The sequence below is a fragment of the Chiroxiphia lanceolata genome, chromosome 3, assembly GCF_009829145.1.
Source record: "Chiroxiphia lanceolata isolate bChiLan1 chromosome 3, bChiLan1.pri, whole genome shotgun sequence".
NCBI classification, from domain to species: domain Eukaryota; kingdom Metazoa; phylum Chordata; class Aves; order Passeriformes; family Pipridae; genus Chiroxiphia; species Chiroxiphia lanceolata.
Window position 1 is genome coordinate 95,891,212 of NC_045639.1, and position 23,601 is coordinate 95,914,812.

General features: G+C 41.4%; 1 protein-coding gene across 3 annotated transcripts; it reads right to left on the minus strand.

Moving 5' to 3' along the window:
* Positions 1 to 7,007: 7,007 nt before the first annotated feature.
* CLN8 (CLN8 transmembrane ER and ERGIC protein) lies at positions 7,008 to 13,964 on the minus strand. 3 transcript variants are annotated; one of them, XM_032683611.1, is made up of 3 exons: positions 13,849 to 13,964; positions 11,872 to 12,515; positions 7,008 to 11,461 (listed from the first exon to the last, which is right to left on the minus strand). In XM_032683611.1, the coding sequence occupies exons 2-3, from the start codon at positions 12,457 to 12,459 to the stop codon at positions 11,147 to 11,149; spliced, it is 903 nt and encodes a 300-aa protein (XP_032539502.1). In that variant the 5' UTR covers positions 12,460 to 12,515; positions 13,849 to 13,964; the 3' UTR covers positions 7,008 to 11,146. The 3 variants fall into 3 exon arrangements, with proteins under 3 accessions (XP_032539502.1, XP_032539503.1, XP_032539504.1); XM_032683612.1 differs by having other exon boundaries at positions 13,835 to 13,955; XM_032683613.1 differs by having other exon boundaries at positions 13,824 to 13,955.
* Between the last annotated feature and the right edge of the window lie 9,637 nt (positions 13,965 to 23,601).

Below are 23,601 nucleotides of genomic sequence, written 5' to 3' on the forward strand. Positions count from 1 at the left end.
CCGCTCCGCTCCGCTCCGCTCCGGCGGCTGCCCCGCTGCCCGGACACGTCACTCGCCCGCCGCGGAGCTCGCAGTGGCCGCAGAGGGGAGCTCCTGAGCCCCGGCGGGAGCCGCCCGGCCCCGCCTCGCCGCGGCCCCGCTGCCGTCACCGCCCGCCCGGGGCCGCCGCCGCCGCTCCCGGCCCCCGCCTCCGCCAGGGCCCGCCGGCTCCCGGTTGGCGCAGCCGGGCGGGCCGGGGCGGGGCGGGCCGGGCAGAGCGTGTTCCCCCCGGACCCCGCCGCATTCCTGCCGCCGCACGTGACAGCGCTCGGGGCGGGAGCACATCCCGGGGCCCTGCTGCACGGGGGGGCGTCGGTGTAACGGGGGAGAGCGGAGCTCTCCGGGGATGGAGAACTGGGCACACGAGCGATGGTACTGCTTTTCCTCTCAGCCTCACGCTCACGAATAGCCCCTGAGCACGCCAGGGTGCACACTGGGCCAGAGCGCTATACTGGAATTTAATCTTCTTTATCACTTGAAAACGTGTTTTCACAATTAAAGGCTGTTTAGAGGCGCTGGCACCTCGCACCGAGTCTTTTTGCTCTTTCCCCATCCTTGTTGTGTGATGGTCCTCCCAGGGAGCATCGCTGCAGACCACTGACCAAGCCAACCACACAGCCACCCACACATGGAATGCACGTGTGCTGTACAAGTATGGAATGCTTATCCTGGAAGTAACACCAACGACTTGTACATTCAGGACAACATGCCCCTTCCTTAAAAAAAAAAAGAAAACTTTACAAGATGCAATTATTTTGAAAATGTATCCCTTTACACATCTGCCACACATTGAAGAAAATAAATGCTCTTAAGTACATTATAAGTTCTTAAATACATTATAAGTCATTACAACTATTTAATATTGTTAAATATTATTTGAAATCTTTGGACGACTTCTAATAATGAAAACTTTGAGCTAAATGCTGCTCAAAGAGCCATACATCATCCACCAGTGATCCTTGCCTATTTCAGTGCACCAATGCTACAGCCAATAATAAAATACGCCAAATATGCCCAAATTCATTATCATCACATGAAAACGTTAGTAGTAAATGATGGCATCCATCATCATCATCACCATCATGGCTGGGCTTCACGAACGAAGATTTGGGGAGGGCTCTACCCACGTTTGTTACAAGCACGCTGGTGGCTAAAAAGGCCAATACAAGATAGGCATGTCCGGTTGCAAAAGGCACAGCAGAAAGACTCCTTAGGTGGTATATTCTGCAAGACACGATTCTTTCTGTGTTGTCTTTTCTCCTCAAGAGTGATCCTGCGTGCTTTCTCAAAAGCAGCAGCAGCATTATAGATGGTGTGTCTCCAGACCTCCCAATTGGAGGCCAGAGTAGACCAGTTATGTTGATCAATATGGTCAAGGCTGAGATGTTGTTTCAGGGAGTCCTTGTATCTTTTCTTCGGGGCTCCTCTCTTGCGGCAGCTGGTGGCAAGTTCACCATAGAGCACGATCTTAGGGAGGCAGTAGTCCTTCATCCTGGAGATGTGTCCTGCCCAACACAGCTGTGTTCTCAGCAGTGATGGCATCCAACATTTGATGAATCCACCCTTTCCTACATTTTTCCTTTGTCTATAGTTTAACAACACACGTTCACAATTATCCTTGTCTTGGTATGGGTTCATTCAATCTGAATTAAAAATTAAGTATTTAAAAGTATTACTTTCAAAAAATGTTTCCATTTTCACAAAGTTATTTCTTTTTAGTGCAGTTCATCACAGTATGAACTCAAAATAGTTCTCACATAGCTCTATAGTTTCTATGCAAGAAAGAAAACAAAAAAATTGGGCCATATGTAAAGGTTAAGGACAGGAATGCCATTATGGCATTCAGTTCAGCTTCCAGTAGAGACACCACTCTATCCTGTTGTTTCTGTAATTTTTTAGATGTGTAGCATTTCATTCAGAGCCAGCTATAATTTCAGGAGCTAAAATGACAGGGAATCAGTCTTTAGCACACTGTTAAATAAGTCCTTATCATTAGAGGCCATGTTAAAGAACAGACACATATCTAGACCAAGTACAACTAATTTGATTCTGTAATTAAAAATACGATTCACGAGCAATATCCTTCTCCTTTTGGCAGCCAGCTCACTACGTGCACTAAATTCTCCCTTTCATAATTACCTTTCACTGTTAGAGAGACAAAATTCAAATCCTTCCTAGAGTTCTTTTATGAACCTTTTTGATCTTTGACAACCACTTCTTTGATTCTGGTGACCATATGTAAATATCCTTCTCTAATTCAAATAAAAGGTCACTGTAGAAACCTCGTTCGACAAATCCAGCAATAGCAGATCAACTTGTAAAAAAGAAAAACTAACTTCCAAAATACCTTGCACTTTCTTACTATTTTCTAAGGCAGTAATATTAGCAGTAATAATTAGCACCCTAATAATTGCAATCACAAATTAAATTTTCATTCACCCATAATTAATTGTTGATAATTACAATGCAGATAATGTCTGCTTCCACTGTTAACATGAAGCTTTTTATAACCAGATTCTAAAAAGCTGATATTTAAATTGGTTTTCCTGGTGATCCTTGCATGAGGCCTCACCAGAATTTAGTTATTCTCGTTGCTGATTACAGGGGCTTCAGCAAAGATACTTCTAGCCTCCAAGCTACTATACATAGGTCAGCTACCCCATACATCTATACCACACATCTACGCCAGTACATGTACTGGGCATCTTAGGGACACCATCAACACTGGACAGTGTCCTGGCCCCATATGACACAGTGCTGTGAAGATGGGGCCTCTTTTGTCTCTCTCCATGGAAATTGGCATGGTTTAATGTAAACCTAAATTTATGACACCTAAGGATATATGACATCATTCCTATGGCTTGCTTTCCAAAACATTGCATGAAATCTGAATAAGGAAACTAAAACTTAGGTTATCATTCTCCAGCAAAGCCAGACCTTCTCAGGTTTTTCTTTCTGTTTAACAGCTGATATAGCTGGCACTTTTTCCTAGGGAGTATTTATCCATTGGAAATTCAGAAGTTGTTTCTCCTATTGTTCTCAGGAGTCCCCCATTAAGACAGTATGTCATCTGCTTACTGTAATCCCTCAGAAACCACTCAAAGCCAGGACATCCAACAACCTTGCTTAACTTGAGCATCTGCGGAATTCATGCTGGACTCTTGTAAAGTTACAGGTGCCCTTTACTTCCCTTTACCAAACCAGACGAGTGATAACACTTTTTAAAAGGCAAGCCACACAATTTTCTTAAATTCAGACTATTACATCAAAAATAACATTTGGTTTTATAAAAGCACTGCTTATTCACATTCTGATATGCTGTCTACTGCTGACTTGTCTTCCAGGTCTCCCTGAAGCACCAGCACTACTACTGGGAGACAGTTTGTCAATTCTGAGCGTACCAGTACAGGTTAACTTCTTGTGATGGGTTGACCTTGACCAGCAGAGAGACCCCAACCCAGACACTCTCTCACTCCCCTTTGTCAACAGGATGAGGGGAGAAAATAAGATGGAAACCGTGTGGGTCAGAATGATTCCTTAGCAACTACTGTCATGGGCCAGACTCAACTTGGGGAAATTTCATTTATTACCAATTAAAATTAGAGAGGGATGGTGAGTAGCAAAGACAAAAGTAAAACCACCTCCCCACTCCATCTTCTTGCCAGGTTCAACATCATTCCTTCGTTCCCAAGTCCTTGGCCTCTACCACCCTGAGGGGCACAGTAGGATGGGAACTGGGGTCAGTCTATAACAGCTCCTCCCTGTACTTCTTCCTCCTCCTTACATTTTTCAGCTGCTTCAGTGTGGGTCCTTCCCACAGGCTGCAGTCCTTCAGGATAAACCTGCTCCTCTGAGGGCTCCTCCACAGGCTGCAGGGGAATCTCTGCTCTGGTGCCTGGAGCAGCTTCTCCCCTTCCTTCTTCACTGATCTGGGTGCTCACAGGGCTGTTTCTCTCACTTTTTTCCCCTCGACCTTCACTTTTGTGCAGCATTTTTGTCCTTTCTTACATGTTTCCTCCAGGGTGTCCCTCCTCAGCTGTGGTAGGTCAGAGCAGCCTGGAACCATCTGTGTTCAGCATGGGGCAGCCCCAGTCTCTCCTCATAGAGCCCCCTGCAGCCCCCACTGCCCACACACGGGCACCATACAATCATATGCACAAGTTGTTTCTATAACACAAAATTCCTACTTTCAGTTATTTCACCATGCTTTGATGGTTCTGTTTCATTCTGAAACAGAGGAAGGGAAAAACTTAAGTGAATTTCCTCTCACCAGACTATCATGAAGCCCTGAGGTCATGCAACCCTGAAAGACAAATGCAGCCTTTGGCCAAAGCAGAGCTGTTCCCAGGGGTGGAAAGGAGGTACTAGTATAATACAAGATACTGGGAAGACTTTATATCAAATGCTATGGACAACTCTAAGCTGCCAACATATAATAAAAAGGAATTCAAGGAGGAAAAAATGACAAGCAAAGAGTATTAGGATTGCTAGGAAAATAAAAGAGCAGATTGATTTGTACTCATGAAGATGCAAATAAGTCTCCAGGGGTAAAAATAATTACATAAGATAAAAAGGCAGTGATAATACAAGAATAAATTATTTTAAATTAGAACAGACTTTAGGTTCTTTCAGCTTTGGGCAATATATTGCTTGGGAATTTTGATGTCCTAAAACAAGTTCCTTAACCTTGGCCTCAACTGCTGTCACAATGATACCTTAAAACAATATGGTCCTGAGAAAAAAAAGGAAGAGTTAAAGCATTGGACAAACTACATATTCAATGTCCAACTGAAACCTGGTTGGACAACATAACAACCAGTCCCAGCTACCTCATCCCAAAGCCTCCTAAGTTATTTTTTTGCATTTAATTCTTATGACTCCTAAGCAAGGCTACTGCTGCTTTCCAGGATACACTTTCTTCATGTAAATATGACTCACAAAACAAGATCAGCAAACTCTCGTTAGATGCTCTATGCCTACTCTGTGCAAACTGCCATGCAAAAGCACTCTATGTACTTTTACAGTTTGCCTGCATGGCTTTGTTTTTTAAGGTATCGCAGTTATAATCTTGATTTATGCTTACAAGATCCTGACAGAACTGCAAGGTCCAGAAACGTAGGAAAGTCAACCCTCTACCTTGTACAAAATTAGCCCTTTCTCAGGTATATTTTGTAGCCTGCTTTGTGCAATTCCCGTGCTTAAATTTCAGTGAACACAGCTTTGGTGACAAAATGCAGTGTTCACATGGTAAACTGCTTTTGGCAGCAGAAACAGCAAAGCAGGAGAGAGAAGTTGCAGATCTATAGAGCAATATAGAAGTCAGGCCGAGTGAATACCTGGAGCTGCCACAATCAATTACCAGTACTAAAACCTCACAAGTCTTTACAGTAAGTATCAGGTGACATATTGGTGAAAACACTGTCAGCTTTTACAGCATACTCATGTGAGCCAAGCAGTCAAGGAAGCAGAGGCAACTGGAATCATATGAGGAAATAAATATATCAGACCAGAAGTAATGCATCTGATAAAACTAGTATTAAATTTCCACTCTCTGCTCAGGTCATATCCCTAAGGACTCAGCAGTGACCCTAGCTGACTCATCAGAACATACACACAACAGCAGCAAGCAATGGTACAGCCAATTTCCATGCTTTCTTCTTATTTGTGGACACACGAGCAGGCAACACTCTTTTCAAGCTTGGTCTGTTTGCCATCTTGAGCTATAAACAAGAACAGCTATGTTCTTGCAGGTTTGCCCTGTCTTTGTCATTCCACCTCATTCATCAACTGCTCAACTTGGGGGAAACAGGAAGGCACAATGCACTGAAAAAACACTTATTCCTGCTCTGTGGCACTACCAGAACACACTAATTAGTCAATCAGATCCAGAGCATGAAGCATCTCTTCCAACACTGGAAACCCATGTGGGGGCTGAAAACTACAGCAACAGGCATAATTTACTTAATTAATGACCATTGCTTGTATTTTTTTATCCCAACTTAAGTACCAGTGCCATGACACAAGATCAGAAGATTGTAATTGCTGAATAATAACTGTCAGCTTAAGTGTACTCCAATACTTTTTGGGAAATATAGTAAGAACTACTAAGTAAAATTTGACCTTTTAACTGAAAACACCTGAATAGCAAAAATCAATAACATTTAAATTAATTTTACAGGTTATTTACCAAAAAAAAAAAAGAGACTTTAGTCATACAAACACTATTATACATTGTTCTTCTCATCCCAGTCTGTACCCACACACAGTCTAGTTAGCAGAGCTGTACACATGAATGTCTCGCTTCTGCTTCAATTAATCTGGGGGACTTCAGTGCAGAGGCAGCCAGCCAGTTGCTTGCGCAGTGCATTCTTATAAGAATAATTAAAATGCCAGCAATGATGCTGTGTTCCTTTAACTCACCAATGCTGAAAAAGCATCATGAATTCCTGCAAAGCACAATGCAAGACACACACTTTTAATGCTTAGAATTGTATTTTTTTGCAACGAGACAAGTTTTTGGTGTTTGTGTTTATGTTGTTTTTGTTGTTGGTAGTTCATATTAAACCATGATGTGTCATGTGGTACCAAATGAAGTGTCTTCACAGATAGAGGCTAATACAAAAATGGACCACACACTTCAGATACACAAGCCAGAAGGGATGTTTTTTTAACTCTTTTTAATACATACTTATATATACTACAACTTCTAGTGTTCTGAACAAGCTCATGGGAATAATATGTTAACTGCTGGTGAAGGAACATTAGTTTACTAGGTTTTATAGCCATTTCCACAGATATGGTATTTGAAAAGTATGATATATCTTTGTCAACTTTAACAGAACACTTCAAAACAAACAAATCAGGTTTTTTTTAGCACATGCATTGCAAAAACTGTTTAAACTACAAATAGCATGTAAAACATAATTGGTATTTTTTAATCAGTAAATGAAACTCACAGTAGACAGCTATTCAATAAAATACTTTTATTTATGTACACAGCGTAAAGATGCTGTACCATTCAGCAAATGTTACATTGTATAAGAGCAGACTTGAGTTTGGTAAATACTTCTAAATTCATTTTAAGTGTAAGTCCCCCTGAGGTTAAAAAAGGTTTCTTATAACTGTACATCACATCAATATTTAATCAATGTGTTCAGGAAAACACAAAAAACCTGAAAGATTTGGACATGGTTATTTAGTGAAAGATGGGCCTGACAGGAAATGCTGAAAACTACTGGACAAAAATATTGCCATGGTAATGTGAGGGCTGCAAGATCATGACCAGTACTGCAAGTAAATATTATAGAAAAATTTTGGGGCTGGGGGGAAATGATGACAAGTTTTGGAAAAAAACATGATAGGACACAAACGGAGGAAAACACAAACTGTTATTTAGGAATGTTGTTTGAAGACAGTAAGAACCAGATGCCTGGTCAAGGTGTCTTAGATCAGACATTTTTCTTTAAAAAAACCCCAAACCAAACAACCGAACACCCCCACCCCCACCACAGTTTGTTGGTTTGGGTTGTCGTGGTTTTTTAGAAAAAAAAGCTTCAAACAGCACTCCTTCAGATAAGCTTGTTCAACAAGAAAGCAGAACCAAGTCCCCAACAGTCACCTTGGCAAACAAAAAATTCACCCAAAATCATATTATGCAAGAGTTTTCCAAATCCACAGCAGCAAACCTTGTGACCTGATCCAGCCACTACTAAAGCTGACCGTGAATTTTTCTACATGGGATTGTGGATGAGGCCATGTAAGAGGCCCAAGGGGACTGGGATTAGTTTCACATCAACAAAATTTACAAGCAAGCTATGGCTAGTCTACCCTTGGGTTGAAAAGCAGTACTTAGTTGAAAGAGTAATTAGATACCAAAACCCTCAGTTTGAGAACTTTTTCAGGCTTGTTTCAGAGCAATAAGACAGTCATTCACAATAATAAACCAGAAAATCCTCCTGAAGGAAGCAGCCAAAAGGCAGTGAAGAATTACAAAATTATTTGAGGTGGAAGGCACCTTCAAGATCATCTAGTTTCAACTCCTTTGCCATGGGCAGAGATAACACCCACTAGACTAGGTTGCTCAAAGCCCCATCCAACCTGGCCTTGAACACACTTCCAGGGACGGAGCATCCACAGCTTCTCTGGACAAACTGTTCCAGTGCCTCACCACCCTCATAGTGAGGAATTTCATATTAATATCTAATCTAAATCTTCCCTCTTTCAGTTTAAAGCCATTACCCTTGTCCAATCCCTACATGCCTTTGTAAAAGGTTTTTTATATTGTAGTATAAAAAAAGAGGCTCTGTGTAACAGAACTGGTAACTCCAACTCTAAGACATCAAGATGAAGAAGAAAGGTTGTCTATTTTTGTCATGTTGTATTTCTAGCTGGCCTGTAAAATCCCACCAAACCAACACAAATGAGTGCTGTTACTTCTTTTATTGCATAGCTTTCTTGTTCTAGAAGGTCTACCAGTGTTTAGGTTAACAGGTGTTCCGAGGTATTATTCATTATACAGTTAAGACATGCAAAAGATTTAAGATATTCCATAACACTCTTTGCATGAAAAAACTCACACTAAGATGCAAACTAAAAAGACTGCATTATGATGATAAAAACATAATTTTAATGAAATATGTAAAAGCCACTTAATAAAATTAAACAAATTAATAATACAAAATATTAAACTTTAGACATCAGGTACCATGGCATAAATTTCCATCTGTCTCCTTTTTTCAGTCACAAATTCACTACTAACTCCCACTCTTCATATTTTTTTATTTTAGCACATAGAACTTCCCCTCCTTTAGCTAGCCACTATAAGAATTACACACCTGGCCCGAACTACTTCTGATGCTTCCATTTTCTGTTAGGATTCTTCAGAATCCTGTAGCTGGGACTTTTACAATTATTACCTTGTTTTATTGAATCCAAACCTTCAAATGTTAAGCTTCATAGAGCACACCATCATTTCCATATCTGGTCACTGGTGACTTACCCTCTACCTTTCTCCCTGGAACTCCTGGAAGTGAGGTTTGGTTTCTGCTACATATGCATTCAGATCACATTTTTCAGTTCCATTTCCAAGGAATTCATCTCTCTCCTTTCTTCCAAAGTACTTTTAACAGTACTCTCCCCCACACAAATCCTCAGGAGAGGCATATCATTTCAAGCTTTAGAGAACTCTTTTTACTATAGGATGGTGCCCAGACAGGTGACATTGCAGTGTTTTGGCAACCTCATTTTGCCCAGTTTAGGAGTAAGAAGACAGCTCCAAGTTCTCTATTGAGTATAAGCAGAATAACAGACAGGGTTGCTGTATAAAACGACTGGCCCTCTCTATTGAGGGTCACCCTCTCAGCATAGTTTTGAATGGGCAATTTCAGATATTCACCACTTCATCATTATCAACAGGATCTGGCTATACATTTGTGACCTAATAGAAACACATTTCCTCTCCCTCATAGAGCAGGAATTCAATTCTGTGCTCACACAGAGTGAATCAGGGAACACAACAACCTGACCACTAGTTTCCTCCCTTCACTTAGAACAAAATCAAAGACACTGCCATTAAAACTTAATAAAATGGGACTGTTTACATCAAAGAGTGCTTTCCTTACACTTTTAAAACAATATGCTCCACCACAGATCAGTACACTAAGTCTCTAACCCATGGCTTGACCTAAAATTCTTCACAGCTTGCGCCTGCCCAGTCTTATGCTTTGCAAAATAAATCTGTGTAGCAGTCGTATCACACACAGTTCCAGTTAAGAGGCCTTTTATCTTACTAGTTCTGTGCACCAAAAGTAGTATCTTTGTCATTCTCCTGCCACTAGGCGTCACTCTCTTCTATCATGATCTTTATCCCTTAATCCACTTCCCAACACTTAACCCAGGAATCATCAGACCAATATTTTAAGTGGGAGAACGTCCATTGTCATTAGTCCCTATCTAAAAAGGAACCCAATTACTCAGGTCAAGGACAGCTTTTTGTGATGTGACAGATAAAGTACAAAAGATTGTTAGTGTCATTTTGTATGCTCTTCAAAGGTAAATCAAAACACTAAAAGAACAACTGAACTCTACAGGAGGTGACCTGGGCTTTCCTCCACAGAGGAGCCATCTCAGATTCTAAAATCCTCTAAAACTAAGTGCATTTCCAAAAATAAGAGGAACCATAACAGGAGCATTAATGGAACTAGTGGGGTCTACAAATAAAATAATTTTACTAATCAAGCAGCAGTCTTGAAGGACGAAGCAGAGTCACATCCTGTTGTTGCCAATTGTATTTCATTGATTTCAATTCCAGAAGGGATTACTATGATTATCTAGCTAGTCTGCACATACAACAAATGTGTGCATCCCCACATGCATGGTTTTGGTGGATACAAACTCCTCCTATACTGAGGGCAACCTGAAACTACAACTCACTTTGACAGTGAACACTCAAACAATTATCTTCCTGTTCCTCAAGTGAACTTGAAATAAAAAAAAAAATAAAATAAAATAAAATAAAACAAAACCAAACAAACAAACAAAACAAAAAAACCCCAACAAACAAACAAAAAACCCACAAACCAACGAACAACAAAACTGAAACCTAAGCTATGACTGCATTCTTCCCCTGACCAGCTCAGCCACTTGGAATGATTCACTGGCACACAGGAATTAGGTATCTGTGCATACCTAACTTGGGTCATAATTGATCTTAATAAACAACGTAATTTCCAGTATCAGCATCTCTGCCATATGTGAAATAACATTCAAGCTAAACTTGATTCAAGCTGAGCTTAATAGACAACTGTGAAGCCACTTTGAAGCATTAGGACAAAGGCTGCCATTAGGGAGCATGTCACACTAAATTATGAAATACTGCCCAATTTGACAAAATTGTTGGCGTAATTCATAACTAACAGGGTGAAGTTCTAATGTGTATGCACATATGAAACACAAACAATGCTTTTCAATACTTCTGATGCATACAGAATGCTACCAGCAACGAATCACTGTGTCAATGAGCTTCTTGCAAAAGTTTCTAGTTCACATGCAAGGAATTACTTTGCACTGTACTTTTGCGTTACCCCACTAGGAAACTGCTGCTTCAGTGTTATATCCTCTTCTTTTGTTGTGTTTCACCATTTAATTTTCCATTTTCCATTGCTTTATTTTCAAAGTTCCAGTCCGTTGGGCTGAGGAGTTGCTGAGTTTTTTTGTATGTCCAGTATGGGTTAAGTATTACTGTAACAGCAAATAATCCCGAGAATAAAACAATGAAGTGAAGAAGTCCCAGGTTTTCTACCACAGAATTCCAATTGAAAATACACACCCACCACATGTGGTAAGTAAGAATCATGCGGCAGTGAAACAGGTGGATCATCACCCACTGGTTTGCCTTCCAGAAAAAGGTGTTAGCACAGCCAGCCTAGAAAAACAAGAACACAAAGTATGCAGAAGTGAGACTGTTACTTCGAGATTAGGAACTGAGGAATCTGTAGAACTAATGCAAATATCCAGCTTTCACAAACACATGCTCTCAGGCATTTTTTCCACATAGTGCTATGATATTCCACATATATATGGCATCCCAAACTCAGTACACATCTATACCATCTCACAGTGCACATGCACACAGCACCACACAGAAACCTATATGGAGGACTGCAGAAATACCATCACTACAAAAGCAGGTATGGCAATAACATGGATATCAGTTGGATTAACACAGTTTTGATGAGAAGCTATCCAGACAAACCACCCAGATTACCTATATGGACAAGCAAAATACACGAAAACTGATATACAAACATAATCTGAAAATTATCACATTCTTACCTTCAGAAGCATCCAGGAAATGCACGTTGCGGGAGTACTCATCTCCAGCAACATTCCCATCAAAGGCAGATAATGTCCAGATTTCACATTAATTACCAGACCAGCCAAGCCACCAAAAGCAAGCAAATGATGAACTACCAAGAACACATCAAATGTTCTAAAAACAACGTTGGACACATGGACTGCTACATTTTCAAGCAAGAAAAATCCAGCAGCTATTAAACAGTTAAACCAACTCCACTTTTGCTGTGAATACACTTTGTCAGCATGAAAAACGGGATCTATGAGCAAAGCCCATAACCCAGCAACACAGCTCTGAAGTCCAAACACACCACGTGTGACTGCCATATTCCAAAACACCTTCTCCTTTGCATACAAGGCACGGTAAGTGGTACTTGTCCATGAAGACAACCAGTGAGACAGAAGAAATACTCCCAAGTAGATTAAAAAACCAGCAGCTATAATTGTCAAACGAACTTCCCATAAGAGATAGTCCCAGTCAAAAATGGTCCCAAACACTGCATCATCATTTGTAGGACTCATTTCTTCTCTTTTGACACTTCTCATTCCCACTATAGTCTCCTTCATGCCTATTCAGCCTCTGCTGTTACGTAAACCAGAAACCATGAACTCTTCTTTTCCATCTGGAACAAGGAGAAAAATATTTAATGAATTTTCAAGTCATCCATATACACAGTTTCTAAACCACAGAGAACTCACATCCACTGCAGTTATGACTTTGGTCCTGTTGCCACTAGGCAGTCATCCCAAAGACAGGTAGACAGACAAAAAAACCTTAAGCAACGTGTTTCAGATTAACAACCACCCTGTGAAATCTGTACTAGTACAAAGCAATGCACTGAAGCAAAAGCAGAAGAGGGTCAAGTAGGAAGGTAAGAAACAGGAAGATAAAATACAAGAAGCAAATCTTGTTTTGTTACTTATGAAACTTTTATTTCAACAGTATTGCGCAGTTATTGTACTACTCCCCTGCTTTTCCTTCACTGATTTTCCACCATTTGCTACGGCTTTAGGTGCAATTCAGTATCTCAAATACAGATCCAGGACATAAAACTACAGAAACTTAATGCAGTAAGCAGGACCACTTACACTGGAACAGTCATGATCATGGCTTAAAAAAAGGCTCTGCAATCAGTTTTTAACATTAAGCCACTTTCCAACAGAAAACATATTCAAAAATGAAAAGAGACTATGGAATGCAGACAAGCAACATTATTATATGTTATTAGCAACATCAGTGTAATTAACTGAACAGCCTAGCACCAAGTGTCTCAAGTTAGCTGAAACTTCCTGAACACACTGTAGTTCAAAAACAAGGATAAGTGGGGAGAGAAAAGCCAGGCAGTACTGAAAGATTTGAATGCCAGCTCGTTTTATGAATTATACGGCGACATCAGCATGACCACGAGACCTACCGCAGCCTGTAAATGCTTAATACCGCTACGCGTTTGGCAGTCTGGTGCGAACCAGATGAAAAAGCTACAAAAAGCAGCGAAGGCACAGCACCCAGTGAGAATCTCCGGCCTTACTTTAGCAGGCAGCAAATCCCACCACCACAGCCCGGATCCCGCAGGCACCTGCTCACCCTGCCCTTCGCTCAGGCGTCCCGTTCCAAGGAGGGGGCGGGCTGCGAGCCCCGAAGGCCCTTCGCCCACCCCACGCCCACACCTGGCAAGACCGACTTGAGGTCCCAGCAGCACTCCTTCCCTCATCTCCCCGGGGAAAACCGGGGCAAAACACACCGATCCCACGGCACGACCAGCCTCTGAACAGTGCGACCCACTGCCGTGAGCCCCGGCTCCAGCAGGGCCGTGACAGCTCCTCCGCCCCCGCAGAGACACAGCACAGACACCACACCGGCACCCCCGTCCCCGTCCCGCCCCCGCCGAGCCCCTCACGCAGATCGGGAGGACTAGTCCCGGCATACAAACCCCGCTCGCACCCGCCGCTCCTCACCCACAGTGCTGCCCGCGATGGCGGGACGGCCCTGCCCGGCTCGGAGACTGCCCTCTCCGGCCCCCGGGAGCGCCCGGCCCGGCCCGGCCCGACCCGCCCGGGGAGGCCCCGACCCTGCTCGACCCGCCGGTCCCGCAGCACCGCCCGCCGCCACCGCACGCACTCTGCGCATGCACCGCCGTCGGCACCAACCACCGCGCGCAGCGGGGCCGGGGAGGCGCGGCGGTACCACTGGGGCGGGGGGAGCTTTGTTTGTAGGGTGCGTGTCTTTGCCTCGCAGCAACGCTGAACGTCACCGCCGCGGAAAGGTGAACGCTTACCAGCCTGCTCAGCAAGAACAGTAGTAAAAAAGAAGTATTAGCCATGCCGTAGTCAATACTTTTGCCCAACCAGTTTCATTAAGGGCAGCAAATTATTAAATGGATGTCGTGGTGTTCTGCTTCGTGATTTTCTCCATGCTTGTGACAAGTGACGCTGTCATCCCGGTGCCTCAGCCCGGCTGGATCTCCCGCGGTCACTGAATCCACCTCGGAAGGGTTCCTCGGCTGTTTGCCAGCCCCGCACCCGCGGTGTGCTTTGGCTTCAATGGGAGTCACTGGCAGGGACTGCGAGTTTTGGCAGGGAAAAGCTCAGCCCCGCAACAGACCAGGGGGTTCCTCAAAAAAGGGACCGAAAAGAGACAAATCAAGCCACAACTTCTCACTCATACAGTACTGACCTACAACAGCTGACATCCTAAACTGGGTCTACAGGTGGTGAGAGACCAGAGTTGGGAAATCTGTCCTGAGGTCTGACGCGCGCTCGCTTTCCAGAGAGGAAGAGGGAAATGCTGCCATTCCCTGCGGAAAACAGGGTTCTGCCACAGCAGCAGGATAACTGGGCAGGAGGGGTTTCGTGGATTTGCTTTTAATTGCTAATGTGATACCCCTGACCCTGCGGACCCCCAAGCTCAGTGCGAAGTAAGATCTGTCCGTGCACCACCTCAGTAGTTTAGGTACAGGCAGCAACAGGTGTTTGTTGGAAAAGTCCGGCCACAAAACCTACAGCTTCTGCCTCCTTTTAATGCGCTGGGTGTGAGGCACCTTCCCTCCGAGCTCCTCTGCAGACAGCCCCAAGGGACAGCAGGGCTCGGCGGAAGCCCTGCTTACACACCCAGACACTCCCCGGGTGCCACTGAGGTGAGTCACAGGAGGAGCACACCTGCCACTTCACCACCAGTAACCTCAGCAGAACCAGGAGGACCAGGCTCAGCAGTAAATGCAGGGCAAGAAATTTCAGCCAAAATACCTATTTCATGCAGTCAGCACGAGTGAGTGATACAGGTTGTAATGACATGCACTGGCAAATTGGTCTTGTAGACAGAAGGATTACTTTTTGCTCAAAATTGAGAGTAAATTTCTTGCAAAGCTTTGGGATGTGGTCAGAGCCATTTACTAACCCTGAAGGGAAAAAAGGGCTGCGTAGCTTGAGAGATGCAAAGCAGAAATTCTGAAGGAGCTGTCGCTTGGAAAGTGCTTTGTAGCTGGTGGTGAACATTCATTTATTAACCTCTGTTCCTGAGGAGATGCTGGACCTGTCCCAGGAAACCTGAAAAGGATAATAAAGCTGATCAGCAAAAGCAGGGAAGAAGTTGGAAGAAGTTGCTCTCTCAAGCAACATGATTGGGTTGATGTACCAAGGGCATGTGTTTTAGCTTCACCTAATTTTGTTTTTCCCATAGCTGTCTTTAAATAATTCCTTTAAGCTGTAACATCTTAAAGAAGGAGATAGGAACTGTGGTCATACTGTCAAAAGCAAGATCACAGGCTGTTGTCTTTTTTTGGATTTTCTTTGTCTTTGCTGCCTTTCTTGCCTTCTCAAGCATAATCATGTTTTTATGATTACTAGCAACTATAGCCATGTTGAAATAGTTTGGTGTTACTATCTGAATCTCCTGATACTACAACCATACTCAGTGACAGCTTTTTAATAGATACCTCATTATGATCACTTCAGGTATTTCAAAGCAGTGCTTCCCACAGTGAGGCTCATCTTCCCTCTTATGTCATATTCAGTTCTCCTGTTTACAGCTATTTTGTCTGGATGCTACAGCACGCCCTGTCCAAAGTTAAATTTCCTATTTACACTGTCTCAGTTTTGGAAGACTTTCTCAGCATCTTCAGAATGTCATGACTCAAAGAGCAAAGAGCACCTCCAGCAGGGAGCCCTGCCTGCAGTCTGCAGCCTCTTCATACTGGTTCAATAGTGCTTGCCTGAAGTCAAGAACAAGTTTTTTTTTTGTTGCCTCAATGGCTACATCTATACATCCTCCACCGTGTGGGGGCTGCCTTTTACTTTGAAACAGGTGGCTACACCCCAGCTGGCCATTGAATATGATTCCAGCACACACTATTTCCAAAACATCTACATAAATGTTGGCTTCAGAACGTAATTTTGACCATACTCCTGCTGCAAATGGGATCCATGCCCCATTACCAGAAACTGTCTAGACAAGTACTAGTTAGTACTGGTGGAACTCCTTCCAGGTAGTATAGTAATAATTAGATACTGCGTGTGGTAACAAATCAGTAGCTCCTCTGCTTTATTTACAAATATATAGACAGATGATGATAGTTAAAAATGTCTTTAGTTTTAACACTTTTACATTAGCTCTCGGTGGTGTGAGAGCACCTTAAAGGCAGAGGCTTAGGAGGTGTGTATGGAGGACACAAGGCCAACCAGTGAGATCTTTAGTGAGAAGGGAGCCTACTGTTTGTGCTGAGGCTGCAAGATGACTCCTGTAGGATGTGAAGGGGTGCTTGTGTGTATGTGTGGTGGGAATACAGAATATGGCCAGCTGGTGCTTCTGTTGCCATTGACAGTAAGTTGAGTAATGTGTTTTAGGGGTGAGTTGAGAAAGGAGTTTCAGTCCCATTATCAAATTAATCCATCCATTACAGACAAGTGTTTGTCCTGTAAATATTTCCCTTGGACATGTAGTGGCAGAGAAGTCCACAATAAGCCATGATGAATTCTGCCTTTTGCAGTGGCAGCAGAGGGGATTTTTCTCCCTGCAGGAGACATGGCATGATGACAGAGTGGCCACAAGTTGTCTGTGGCAGAAGCAAAGGGATGGAGTTTGGAAGAACTCCTGCCTGATGAGGCTATTTTCTTATCATTTTATAGCTTTTTCTCATCTTCTGAGTAGCATATGAAGGAACTCAATTTACTGCCTAAGGTTATTTTAATTATTTTTTTAATTCCATAGTACCAAACACTTGTAGTTAGTGTATGTTGAAGTAAGTCATATGATCATAAATAAGACCTGAGTTGAGTAAGTCATATGATCATAAATAAGACATGAGCTGGTGATCTTCCCAATAGAAGATAAAATGTCTACTGCTAATTTAAAAATCAAGAACTTGTTGACTTCTCAAAATGTTTTAGCCTGCTGCTCCCAAAGTTTTAGAAAAGCTTACACATTTACAGGTGCAGTTTCATGCGTATATGCACAACTTGTATTGACCTGTCATACAATCATGTATTTTCAGTGGCATGCTTTTTGAATTCTTTTTTTAAACTGAAATTTACACCTTTACCACCTACTAATCTATCTGTGTTCAGATCTCTGGGAGCTTTACTACTAGTTGAGGGAGCTTTGCTTCAAGTCTGTGGGAGATTTAGTAAATGCCCACTTCAAGGAACGCTTGAAGGCAACACCAAATGTGTAATCTGGGGGTTTTTTTACAGCTTTACACATACTCTCAAAGTTCTTCTGATTCTTGTCCAGCAAGTACTTATGCCGTATTCCTAGATGCAAACCACAGTTATTCAAAGGAGCACTTTGAACATGCTTGTTTAAGGCCTTTTCCCTCTCAGCTAACAGGAAGCATACTTGACTTTTTTTAGAAACCTGTATTACAAGGCTTTCACATGTGCCGAGGATTCAGAATGTCTTTACATTGCATAACATATTCATCCACCCAGACTAGTTTGCTTTCCTTAGTACTTGGAGATCAACACTAGTTTCTACAACCTCTTTTTGTATTTCACTTAAGGTCAGTCTTAATTGAGTAATCAACTCCTTATGCTTCAGAACAGACATTGAAAATAGTTGCCTTGAAACACTTGATATTCTCAAAATTTTAAACAATTCAGATTTACTGAGCATCCAGACTTTGAGCTACCAGTTGTGGGAAAAATCACACCAATGAAACTGTCTGTTTCTCCATGTTTGAATCTTTCCAGACAATGGATGTAATGTAGAAAAACTGGAGATTCTTTGCTCAGTCCCTCTCAAGATCATCTCCCATTTCTCTTTATGAAAATTTCATGAAAATGCTGGAGGTATGCAACCACTGTTGAGTAGTACTATACATCCCAGTTTCACACAAAAAGCTCTATTGGGTTGAATCACTGCTTAAATATATTTAATAATATAATTTTTCCCCCTCTTTTCCCTAATTCTGTCCAGTCAGTGCCTCTTTATGGTCCTTGAGGAAGATCCTTGAGGATCTTCACCTCCTGGTGCCCAGTATCACTGGTGACACTAGCCCATTCTTTTACAACATACGAATAATAAATAAGAATAATACTGACTGTATCCAGACCTGGACACTAGTTCCTCAGTTGCTTCTGATTGGCTTCAGGTAACTAGCATGAGGTGATGATACAAGACTGGGTTCACAGTTGAACGTTTTTATTCCTCCCTTACCCATCAACATGTCTTAACAATGTTCACTGGAACAAGTTATTCTGCCTTAGTAGTTAGGCTCTTGCTTCACAGCTGTAGTCATGAAGGTTAACCTTAACTGGTGTTTCAGGTTTACTCAGAATCTCTACTCCTTCCTTCTCATTTTTCACACAGTTACCTTCAGTGCCTCTTCAGGAATCAAAATAAAATCCTGTGACTGTCTCATGGAATATAAGCTTATCGTTTTGGGGTTTTATTTAGCTCCAGGTGGTCTCACCTGAATAGAAAGTGGGGGCTTTACCAGGAGGCAAAATGATGCTTTTCAAATTAGAGCAGACAGTGACTGACTTACCAGTGGGTCTGTAGCAAGGGTTTAATTCCAAGTTATCACCGCAGACTATCTTTCAGTTGTATCTGTAGAAAGCTACCAACAGTCCCTGTGAAAACTCTCTGAGGTGAAGTCAAGGACCTTACAATTCCTGTTTGGCAATTGTGTGTAGAAACCAGGAACACTTCTGTGGCCTCAGTCAGTAATCTGATAAGTTTACTTTTGGAGATTTCAGTAAAATGACAGCAAAACCACCACAGTAAGAAGATTCTCAACAGCTTAAAGGGCTTCTTGGAATAAGCAGCCCATAAGAAGTAAAGAAAATGGAAGGTGACAAGATATTTTCCTGGTTTCAGCTTGATCCAAGTGGAGACATTCGGTTATTTCAAAAGTTGCAGTACTGTGCAACAATGACAGCAGTATAAAGCAAAAATTAATATTAAAAATTAAATAAATTTTTTTTTTTGTTACAACATTTTTCTAGGATTAGTTGGAAGAAATGTAATTTATGTTTAAAACTGCAGCTGAGAATGAACTGCTTTCATGGCAGGTTATTCTAGACCTGAGAAAGATGTAAATATTTTTTTATTTATTTAGTCTATTTAAATTTATTTGGAATAGAAAGGTTCTTACCATTTACTGCATGTATTTCTAAAAATAAATTCTACAAACACGTATTAATATAAGCAAACAGCAGTTATCCAGTCTCTTTTAATCTTTAATACAGTTTTTAATTTAACTAAGCCTCTGGTGCTGAAAAATCTTCCTAATACCTCTTTTCTCTCCAAAGCTAGGTTTATATTTAGTGGTCAAGAGTAAAGCATTTGATGCCTGCCACAAATCTGTGAGAGTGTGAAGTGAGCCTAGAGTTTTCTTTTATGGTCTATTGTTTAATGAATTGGTGTGGTTTACTGAAACAGAAGGCATCATCCAGCACATGACCACTGAATTTATTTATACCAATTCGTGGTCAGGCCCTGTGTGGGATTTTCCCATTTCTTTGTATTCCATCCTTCCTGAATTTTCACTTTCAGTGAAATGTAAACTGTCTTTTTCACTATTTTGATAAACTCTCACTACTGCAGGCGATTCATCACGTAGTGTAATGTGAAGGGTAAAACTTAAGACCTTTCATTCATGAGCCATATCCACAGAGGGAAAAATTATATTTCAAACCTGAGAGGAGAAGAAAGAGAAATGCGTCAGAGAATTCTTTGCCAAGGTGTTCTCTCCTATTCTTGCAAGCTTAATCAAAACCCCACTGAAATAAATCATAACAGGTTATGGATATAAGCCATTATAGTAGCCTTTTAAGTATTTAAGGAGATTTAAAGGGTAACACACAATCAACAAATCATAGAATTTAAAAGAAATAAGGCTTTATGTAATCTTACCCTTTGCACATCAACCCACAGGAGATTTTCATAGGAGCATTTGAACCAGTTAGCTGATTTCATCCAAAGTAAATATGTTCTTAAAAGTTTCATAGAAATCACTAGAAAGGAGTTTCCAATTAATACTCCATGAAAACAAAGGCTGCATCACAAAATAACAGTTCTCTGTCCTGTTTGGCTACAGGTCTATCAGTTACCAGAGGCAGCCCAAACCCAGGAGCCAGTTGCCAGATAGACACACAGGGCAGTTCATTCTGCAAATTGCTAAGTACCCTGCAAGAGCACAAGGAGTAACATGGTACAGAAGTTTGAGAGAAAGTTTTGGTGGAAAAGGAAACAAGTTTCTTTTGCCTTGTTTCTCTCCAAACAGTTTGATTTTTCAGTTAGTAAATTGAAAAAGCACAACAAGCTCAGAAGCATGAACAAGCTTTTCAAGCTTCGTTCTCAGGAAAGTTAACACCCTTTTATTAATATTTCAGTGGGATTCCTTGCAAAAACATGAGTAAGTCTTTGTGGACTGAGACTGTCATCTATTAAATCTATATGTAAATATTTCTTCAAGTTCAAAGGGCTAGTCTGTGGATGACCCTGCTGGTGACCAGCAGACTATGGAAACAGCCAGATTTTAGTGTTCTGAAGGTTAAACTGTGCTACAGTTACATACCCACCCTCCTTCCTTTGGAAATGATGATGCTACAGCACAAGGCTTTATTTGTTCACTAGGTGTGCCCAGTGTGTCAAAGATGTGTGTTGGTTACTGTTTGTTGCATCCCTTTATTTCAGAAAGCTTAAGCATTTGAAAATGCAGCACAAAGAAAATTAGAATATATTCTGCATAATTTTGCAGTTTTACACTAATAGAGATTCTTAAATGAAACAGGCCCGAGTATAATGATTAAGTTCTTACTAGACACTCTCTTCTCATTTCCACAGAACTTGACAACTTCCCTAAGTGTGAAGTCAGCTGGTTTTCTTGTTCTTGAAAAAAAAATCCTCATTCTATGAATATTTAACTGATTCTTAGCCTTCCTATATCTTCCAATACATAATTTTGCAATAAACTATGTTAATAAGGGCAAAGTCCCACTGAGAGTTACAGTAAAGGTCTTCACTCTAATCAGAGTACATTTTTTTCTACAAAGGTGACTGTCTGGACTGAACTTTGTATTGAAGTTGCTATATTTGTGGATCTGCAGTAAAGTGATACCTGCTTACACAAGCTATAGAAAACAACAGCCCTAATTCCTTACCAGTTATTGGAAAAGAAGACCAAAGCCTCCATGCATCAGGCATATCTTATAAATAAGGAATCAAAATGCAATTAATGTTTAAAAAAAGAGAACAAACTGAAGGCAAAAGAAGGCAATTAATTAGTCAACAGCTCTGCTAAAAAGAGGCAGTTTTAACAATGTCAAGGTGCAGGATCTCTACTTTTCCAACACATTCAATGAATAAACTATTATCAGGAACCAGATTTTAGCTGCCAAGTAATTCTATTTCTGATTTGGTCTTGAGGTAATTCCAGGTTTCCTGTTAGCTCAGTTGGTTAGAACATGGTGCTAATATCACCCAGGTTGCACGTTTGATCCCTGTATGGGCCATTTACTTAAGAGCTGGACTCGAAAATCCATGACAGTCCCTTCCAACCCAGAATATTCAGTGAAATAAAATGTTCCCCGGGAAATGTTTTTCACAGAAAGGGGAGATATAGCTGCACAGCGTGAAACCTCCCTTAAGGCCTTTTAGCAGGATTGAGCCCACTATTCCTTATAAAATTAAATCTGAATTTAACTACGCTACCAGAAATCAAACTGACCATCAAGGAGATAGCAGGTGTGCTCATGAAATCATCGTAAGAGAGTTTACTGAGCATTCAGCCCTTCAACACATATAAAAGATCTCTCTACTGACAAGGCAGTAGATTTCCCTTCACTAAGGTTAAAGTTTTCATTCTGCTGAAGTAACTGGATTTAAAACTGCTTACCAAAAGAATCAGATTAATCATTACCACTGCTGAAGAGGATAAACTCAAAGACAAAAAAATACTGTGAGTACTTCAGAATGACAGGTTTCTGAGGAAACCTGATCATCAAAAACATATTGCAAAAACAATAAGTAATAAAATTCTAACTTTGCCTGAAGCATAAACATAAGGATAGAGATACACGCTTCTTATTTTACCCCATTTAAGCAGTTATACATTCCCCATTCTCCATTTTGTACTCAATACAGAGCTGGCACTGGTAGCTGGAAGCAACCTGAAAGAAGTGAATACACTGGCAATAGCAACAACTCTCTTAAGTGCAATCTGTTAAATTAAGTTTTTCTGAGTTGAGTTATTGTGACTTGTAAACCCATCATCTATTGCAGAAGGTAAATTTATCATTAAATGACCTGAAGAATGCAAATGAGAAAATACCTCCAGCTTTTTCCAAAGTAACAGTCAGGAATAAATTCAAGTACTAATTAGAGTGGTACTGCTGCATAACAGAATTCACAATATGATCACAGCCACTGTCTTTAGAAGTGAGTGGGAAGTGAATAAGAACAAAGAAGGGAGCTTTTAGAGGGCTCAGTGGGCAAATTAAAATCCAGCATTAATGGGGAGTATGCATATGAGATTGGGATAAGTAGAAGATGCCAGGGGAAAATCCTACTTTCTATTGTTCTTCTTATTTTAGAGATATAAGAAATTAAGCAAAACTAAGGCTTGGGCACACGTTCACTCCAATTTCTGGCTGCGTTAGCAGAAGCTGTTTTCTTCATCTGAACACCTCTCCCTCACTATTCATGTTGCAGTTTACTGCCCCTTCTAATCTGCCCCTGAGCTGCTTATGCTCCTGTCAGCACAAGCTTGGTTACCTTGAACAGTAACCCTTTTCTGATCTGTCACGTTTAGCTTCATGTAGGTAAGGAACAATTCTGCAAACAGCTCAGCTAACAGCTGGGAAGGAACTATACTGTCTGGCAGGAGAGCCATAATGTCCTTTTAGCTGACACGGCCTGAGCTGAAAACAGAGCTCTGTCCATTTTATGGCTCTCTACAACTAGTGGTGACTTACATGGCTGCCATTTGGCACAATTTCATATGCAAAAGATTCATAAAGCATCAGCCCCTAATGGTAGACAAAGCGGTGTAAGGGCTTTACAGATGAGAAATTCATGAGCAAATCTGTACACTACAGACCCTAAATTAGGCCATTGTGCAACATGGCTATAACTGGCAAAAAAAAAAGCAAAAATTAACATTGTATCAAATGCAAAATAGGTATAACTTGGCTAAAACTAGCAGCAAATTGAAACAGCCTTCTCCCTGAAAACACAATTCTTATTACCAATATGTGTCAGATGCAAGGCCA